The sequence below is a fragment of the Salarias fasciatus genome, chromosome 9 (assembly GCF_902148845.1).
Source record: "Salarias fasciatus chromosome 9, fSalaFa1.1, whole genome shotgun sequence".
Classification (NCBI taxonomy): domain Eukaryota; kingdom Metazoa; phylum Chordata; class Actinopteri; order Blenniiformes; family Blenniidae; genus Salarias; species Salarias fasciatus.
This window is the reverse complement of record NC_043753.1, coordinates 21,280,096-21,287,813: the sequence shown is the minus strand read 5'-3', so window position 1 is coordinate 21,287,813 and position 7,718 is coordinate 21,280,096. Positions and strand designations below refer to the sequence as shown.

The following is a 7,718-nucleotide window of genomic DNA, read 5'->3' as shown; positions in this document are numbered from 1 at the left end:
ACAGAGAGCTGTGGAGACCATGGGATGCTCTTGTATCGCAGGGTCCTAAAAATCTACTGAAGTAAAATCTAGCTCAAAAAAAGTACAGTAAAAGTAAAATTATTTTGTTATGACCACCTCTAGCCAGAACTGTCATGTGATGTTGGTTGAGTGACCTATCCAAGTCTGCTTACATGGATTTAGTTAAGTCCCAACTTAGACCTCATCTGGTCTTCATTTAGTCCTGGTTTTAATACTGTCATTTGAGAATTTGTGAAATAGCATTTACCTCTTACTCATAAAATACTTTTAAAAGTGGATACTTTTGCTTTATAAGTAACGGATACAGTTAACTTTAGTTTTACTGATGTACTTTTATTGTATGATTATGATTTATTGTTTATCACTGAAAGTCACCACGTCATCGATGTAAGCTGCACTGAAAGCTTTGCAACCCTGAAGCACGTTGTCCATCAGGTGCTGGAAGGTTGCGGGAGCTCCATGCAGTCCATATGGGATCACCGTAAACTGAAACAGTCCCACAGGTGTGCGAAAGGCTGTGTAGGGCCGACTGGAAGCCTCCAGTGGTACCTTCCAATAACCCTTGCACAGATCCAGAGTGGTGATAAATGAGGCTGAGCTGATCCGGTCGAGGAGGTCATCCACCCTGGGCATTGGGTATGCATCAAACTCTGAGATGGTATTGAGCTTGTGGAAGTCAATACAAATGCGCAGGGACCCATCCTTCTTGTAGACAATGACCACTGGGCTACACCACTCTGAAGTTGACAGCTTGATGACTCCAAGTTCCAGCATCGATTCCACATCTTTCCTGAGCTGCGCCACAAGCTATTGAGGGACACGGTATGGACACTGGCGAATGGGAGTGCGGTCCTTCAGCCTGATCACATGCTCCGTTAGGGTGGTTCTGCCAGGTTCTGTTTTGAAGAGTGCAGGCATCTCCCGGAAAACCTTCAAAAGGTCAGCAGTCTGGTCGGCTGGAAGATGGGGTCACAAGAGGTTCTGAGGCTTTGGTCACTACAGGAACACCAGGTGGTGGTCTCTCCTGCAGGTTGCTTCATGGGCAGCGTCATTCGCGGGCTGGCTGAATGAAAGAACTCCTCCCCGAGAGCGTTGCTGCCAACAGGACGACCTGGCTGGAGCGAGATGCGGAGGTTGCGAATCTCCTCCTGGAGACCCTCCTCTCTCCTCTGCTGCTCTGTCAGGAAGGTTCTTATGAGGCCAAGAAACTCCCCCATCTGTTTCTGTGCTCCTGCAGCAGCTCCAGGCTTCCCACTGTCATCGCGGACAGCCATCTCCTCCTCCTCATGTTTCCTCTGTTGAGATGGTCGTTTCTTTCGGCTTGCCGTCCCACTACTGCCACCATATGTGATGTGGATCCTTGTTTGCTGTTGAAATGATGGCACAGCCGAAGGTAGATGGTGTTGAGGGTTGTTTTATTTTCCCAAAACGTAATCCCAAATTGAGGAAACAAAACGACGAGCTCAAAACTATTTACAATATTTACACAAGGAATAGGAAAGAAAAAGGAAAATTCTTGAAAAGATCTTTGGTTACCTCCAATGTAACAATTCAAACCAACGCTTGCCAGCTCCCACTCTCTGTCAGAGTGAAGCCTGTCTCTCCCCCACAGGTAGCGGTTGGCCTCCTTTTAACACCACAGGCCCCTCCCCGCCAGGTAATTAACCACAGAAATAGAGTTTTCTTCAACAAAACACAATTCATCTCCATAATCAATTCATGATCATTTGTCCAAAAATATGCAGAAGCAGTCATAGCACTGCATCTCAAAACACATCAGCAATAAAAATAATTTCCATGCAAAAATCAACACTTTTGGTGACGCCATCGTGACGTCACTTCCGGGTTTCCCTGTCTGACGGGACATAACCAGGAAGTAAGCGTGGTGCTCGGTTTGCCAGTGGGAGGATGCGAATGGGACGTGAATACTGGTGAAAAGTTTGTAGGGTGAAAAGATAATGGCAGGAGGATGATTTGGCAGTGGTCGAGTGTGCACCCACGACTACTGTGGTGAAAAATAACGTCCAAATATGCGGGGAACGGAGCAGACGAACGGAAAAAAGACACAGGTGACTGTTAATGAGAGGTTTAATGAGTGCCAGCGCTGCACCGCGGCCACCTTCAGAGTGACTCCATCACAGTCCTTCAAATCACACCGTTAACTGAAACTTTTGCCACGTATTTCACAAGAATGAGGCTTCTCCCCTGTGTGAGTTCTCTTGTGGAACAACAAATTACTCTGTTGAATGAAACGTTTGCCACACACTTCACAAGAATATGGCTTCTCACCTGTGTGAATTCTCATGTGAACCTTCAAATTACATTGGTGACTGAAACTTTTGCCACAAGTTTCACAAGGATGAGGCTTCTCACCTGTGTGAGTTCTCTTGTGGCGCAACAAAGTACTGTGTATCGTAAAACTTTTGCCACATGTTTCACAAGAATGAGGCTTTTCACCAGTGTGAGTTCTCATGTGAACCAACAAACGACTCGGCTGACTGAAATTTTTGCCACATGTTTCACAAGAATGAAGCTTCTCACCTGTGTGAAATCTCATGTGAACCTTCAAACTACATTGGTGACTGAAACTTTTGCCACAAGTTTCACAAGGATGAGGCTTCTTACCTGTGTGAGCTCTCTTGTGGCGCAACAAAGAACTGTGTATAGTGAAACTTTTGCCACATGTTTCACAAGAATGAGGCTTCTCACCAGTGTGAGTTCTCATGTGAACCAACAAACGACTCGGCTTCCTGTAAATTTTGCCACAAGTTTCACAAGAATAAGGCTTTGCACTTGTGTGAGTTCTCTTGTGGACCAACAAACAACTCAGGTGCCTGAAACTTTTGCCACATGTTTCACAAAGTATCTTCTCATCAGTGACCATTCTGACCTTCTGACATAACTGATGTTTTTTATGGTCAGTTTTCACACACATTTCTTTACAAAGAAGCTTTTCACATTCATCCTGCTTCTCTGAAACATGAAAGTTGTTCACACTGTTTCTATCAAACATGTTGAGTTTTTTCAGCTTTGCATTTCCTGTTGATTCTGAGTCAATGTGTCTTTTCACATGGTGGACTTCAGAGTCCTGAGAGAGGAACTGCTCAGTCTCTGGTACTTCTGCTTCACTCAGGTCACTTTGATCCTCAACAGAAGGAACCTGAAAGGTTTCACTTTCAAACTTCAGAACAAATCGTTCTCCCTTCTGGCTGGTACTGAGTTCCTCGTGTTCCTCAATCCGTGAAGATTCTGGTTCCTCCTGCTCCTCCTTAAACTGACCAAGTCCTGGTTCTTCTTCTTCTTCTTTGATCTGTGGAGGTTCTGGTTCATCCTGTTCTAGATAGTAGTTTGTTTCCTGTTTAAAGAGCTGCTCCTCTCTGCAGTCATGGTCCTGTTGGAGCTCTGCAAGGAAACAAATGCAGAAGATAAAAGACTAGCAGCATTATCTCTACAGTTCCAAATAAACACTGTTACTCTGGCAGTCAATCTGAAAACTTTCATTCAAAATTAAAAAACACGGTACAGTCCCACTTACTGTTACTTATTGATCATCTTTAGCTGCTGATTGATTACTTATTTGGATGAACTTTTTTTAAGCAGTGTATTCAGTCACCGGCAACATTAATTGTTTACTACACTACCTGAGGTGGAGGGATAATGAGACATCCTGCTTTTAAATGTTGACAGGAAATGCCTCTTCAAGCAACATCAACCTCCACAACTTCACTGGGCAGACCAGTGAGGGGAAAAGTAGTCATAGTTCCATCAAGCACGTCTGCTCACAGCGCCATAATGATGGAGAAGCTCCAGCAGTCACATTCATGTGTTCATTCACACGTTTCCAAACCTGCTCTGTGTAACTTGATTTGAGGATTCCAGCTGATTTCCAGCATCCTGCGTTGACGACCAATCTCCTCCTCGTACTGAACCACAGTTGGTTGAAACAGGGTGAATATTTCCTCAGCAGCAGCAGTTAGTCTCTGGGTGGTCAAGTCTCTCACAGAGTGGTTGGAGCTCGTCTGCTGGTTACCATTGTGTTGCTGTGGACTCTCTGGAGGGAAACAAGACAAAAGTCACTGATGTGATGGATGTGAAGGTTTCACAGTGATGGGTGGATGAAACAGGACAGGACACACTGACATCAGAAACATTCAAAAACAAAAATGTCTGCTCATTTCAGTAAAACTGAAAGTACCTGTGGGGTTTAAAGGATAAATGAGAAAACTGTCTGGATGCAACATTACTTTCTCTGAGCTCTGAAACCTTTGTGGGAAGTTTCCAATATGATATGGTTCAGACTTTTCTTCCGAGCATCACGTGAACGCATCATTACTCTAAACAATTTACTGAAATGTCTGTTTTATAAACGTGAACCGTAAAATCTACACAAACGCGTGTTTGCTCAGATTGAGTGTAAATAAATCACTTCCTCAGCTTGCAAACAGCTCAAACACCGTTTCCTCTGTTTCTGATACAGAAGCTGTTTAATACTGAAGGTTTCTGTTACTTCACTGTGAACAAGAACTGCAGCTGCAGCCTCGTTTCTGTCTGCCAGCTTTAAAATAAATGTAACGATCCTCCAGCAGTCACATTCATGTGTTCATTCTCACGTTTCAATACCTGTTCTGTGGAAGTTGATTTGAGATTTCCAGTTGATTTCCAGAAGTTCTCTCTGTCGATAAATCTCCTCCTCGAACTGGACGATAGTTTGTTGAAACGCGGTGAATATTTCTCCAGCAGCAGCAGTTAGTCGCTGCTTGATAAACTCTCTCAAAGCCTGAACTGAACTCATTGTTGCTGCAGGAGATGAAATATTTCCTCTCACAGACAAAGCAACACAGCCGCCGTTACTTCTTCTTCTTCTTCTTCTGTTCCTTTCCGGCAGGCTGTACACATATCCAGTGTAATGCTGCCCTCTACTGTTCAAAGAATTACTCGCAGTACTTTATATTCTTGGGTGAAGGTTGGTGGAAAGAAGGAATCTTGCAATAGCCTTTTCTATGTCTCGTGAATTTATTCTAGAGGCAAATATTGACTTAATTGAAAATACAGCAATTTTAAGCTTTGAAAGGTCTTTATACACAGCCTCTCTTTCTGCAGAGTACTGACCACAAGATGTGAAACAGTTTCTAATTTCCCACATTGACTTTTCCCATCTGGGTGCTTTCCCATTACATTTAAACAAGCTGCAACACCACAATGCCCCAGTCTTAATCTGATTATTTTTACTTGGTTAATTCTAGAAGAAAATTAAACAAACCTGGTATTCTGCACTATGGGTTGACACTTAAAATAATGCCTTCCCCTGGTCTCTGTTTCCCACTCCCTTTGCCACTGCTTCTGCACAGCACTTTTGATAATACTAAAACACTCCATCTTCCCCAAACAGAAGTTGTACTCAATTTCCTTACATACAAGTGACTGTTTATCAAGAGAGTCAGCTGCTTCGTTTCCTTCTATCCCTGAATGAGATGGGATCCAGCAAAATATTACACTGCAGTCCATGGACTCTATTCTATGAAGGCAACTCAACATTTCCAAAATGACATCTGCCCGAGCCCCAGCTGGACCAGCAGAGACTGCCTGTAAGGCAGACACAGAATCTGAATATATAAAAGACGCTTCCGAATTGTTCCTTTCAATCCATTCTAAGCCCCAACGAATGGCTAACAGCTCAGTAGTAAACACTGATAAATGATCAGAAACAGGCACACTTTTGCTAATTTTATTGTTACTTGTATAAACTCCAAAACCTGCCTTTCCAGAAGAGGGATCCTTTGACCCATCTGTGAAAATATGACAAGAATCTTTTTTATTCTCCATAAATTCATTTATTTGAGCACTTCCTTGACTTTTATCTAATCCCACAAAATCCAGCTGAGCCTCAGGTTCTGGCAGAAGCCAGAATGGGACAGGAGACCACACTGATCCCACCACTCTTCCATTCTCTATACCCATCTTCCTCGCCATCTTACAGACAGATTTTAGAAAGGACTCTTTTCCACTGCTCTTCTCAAACTCCCAGCAGTTTTCCAAAAGACATTTAGCAGCAGAGTTACGCTTAAGTCCGGCGAGTCTAACCCAGTACTGGAGTCCCAGTTTTCTCCTCCTAAAGGCCTCAGGCGCTGAGGGTAACTGCAGCCACCAGCCAAGGCGGCACGGGAGCGCGCACAAACATTTTACAGAATGTCCTGCTTCACAGCGCTGCACCAGGGATGCTCCTGCTGTTTACTACGTCGCGGATTACTGCAAGACCACAGCGCATATTATGTGATTTTTGTAAGCATCCATTTTCACTCCCAAATGCAGCTGAAGTTCCCTCCATGAATCAAACGCATATCCAATATTTATTCAGGTGCCTGCCCGGCTTCGGTCATATTTTTATTTATTTATTTATTTTTGACTCACGAGATAACGCTGATAATAGGGCTGCGTTAAACGATTACTTTTGTAATCTATTAATCTAGGAAATAGTTCATCTATGCATTGATTAATCTAACGATTCATTTTTAAATCCGTCGCGGAGCTCCTCTCCGCCTCCGTGTTTATGCGGCGGGTCCCTGGGCGCTCCGCGGCCGGCACGGAGCGCGTCTCCGCCCGGTAGCAGAGATCCGAAGCTCTCCCGTCAGCCTCCGTGGGGCAGCTCCACTCGGCCCGTGGAAGCCGCAGCCTGCTTCACGCGCCTCCGTGGAGCAAGCCGCGGCAGCTCCGGATCTCCGCTCCCGGGCGGAGACGCACTCTGTGCCGGCCGCGGAGCACGTGGGGACCCGCCGCATAACCACGGAGGCGCGTGAAGCAGGCCGCGGCTGCTGGAGTTTTCCCGTCGCCGCCATGGAGCAGCTCCGGGCCGCGATTCATTTGAAGTGTGGACGGAGTAAGTCTCAGCAAGACTAGCCTCATCTGCTCCGTCCATGGATGCCAACTTTAAGAAGATGAAGCTTTCGCTTTCTCAAAATTGTTTAGAGCACGGAAGCTCAGATCTGAATGCTGCGGGCCAGCATTCAGATTGCACCCACCTCTGTCTAAAGAAGAGGACCTTCGCTACTGGATTAGGGCGCTCCTCCTTCCTCAACAAATCTAACTATGCCTTCTGGGAGGTAAAACAAACATAAATGTCTCTGTTGTGTTTAAAATTCACGGTTTTAGGTTAATAGTAACTTGCAACCACCACAGGCTAACATGCTAAGCTATGAACAGCTGCAGTGCATTTCAAAGGACTAAATAACAAAGAAGGTACCCAGCTCTTACCTCGTTCTGAATTTTCCAAATTAGTCATTTTCAGAAAATACAGCAATTACAGGCTCAACATGTAGCTTTAGCCATAGCTCCCATAGTAATTTAATTGTTCTGAAAATACTGACAATCACAAGTATTTTCTCATAATTGTTAGACAAACTGTCATTATCACTTTACAACCATGCACTACATTACAAAATTATTACACACATTCTTATACACCATTCACACATATCCCACTATACAATATATGCAATGTACATTACACCACCAGACAAGACAGATTACCGTATTTTCGGCACTATAAGGCTCACTGGATTAATCGGCGCACAGTCAATGAATGGCTTTTATTAAAAAAAAAAAATCATACATTGGGCGCACCACATTTTAAGGCGCATGGGATGTATAGAATAGTATGAGAGAAATACATATCGGCAGTCTAGGTGGTTACATTCTCAGTT

At 44.3% G+C, this 7,718-nt stretch overlaps 1 protein-coding gene across 1 annotated transcript; it reads right to left on the bottom strand.

The window, feature by feature from the left end:
* Positions 1-1,914: 1,914 nt before the first annotated feature.
* Positions 1,915-4,862, bottom strand: LOC115394138 (zinc finger protein 182-like). The gene is made up of 4 exons (XM_030099361.1): positions 4,642-4,862; positions 3,869-4,072; positions 2,647-3,423; positions 1,915-2,310 (listed from the first exon to the last, which is right to left on the bottom strand). The coding sequence occupies exons 1-4, from the start codon at positions 4,811-4,813 to the stop codon at positions 2,180-2,182; spliced, it is 1,284 nt and encodes a 427-aa protein (XP_029955221.1). The 5' UTR covers positions 4,814-4,862; the 3' UTR covers positions 1,915-2,179.
* Positions 4,863-7,718: the final 2,856 nt, after the last annotated feature.

Bases quoted from the DNA above. Each gene is read 5' to 3' on its own strand.
- LOC115394138 (XM_030099361.1), bottom strand. From the start codon at position 4,813: ATGAGTTCAGTTCAGGCTTTGAGAGAGTTTATCAAGCAGCGACTAACT. The intron at 4,073-4,641 runs GTATTGAAACGT...GTTTCCCTCCAG, and splicing joins AATCAACTTCCACAGAACAG to AGAGTCCACAGCAACACAAT. The intron at 2,311-2,646 runs GTAAGAAGCCTC...GAATTCACACAG, and splicing joins CCACAAGAGAGCTCACACAG to GTGAGAAGCCATATTCTTGT.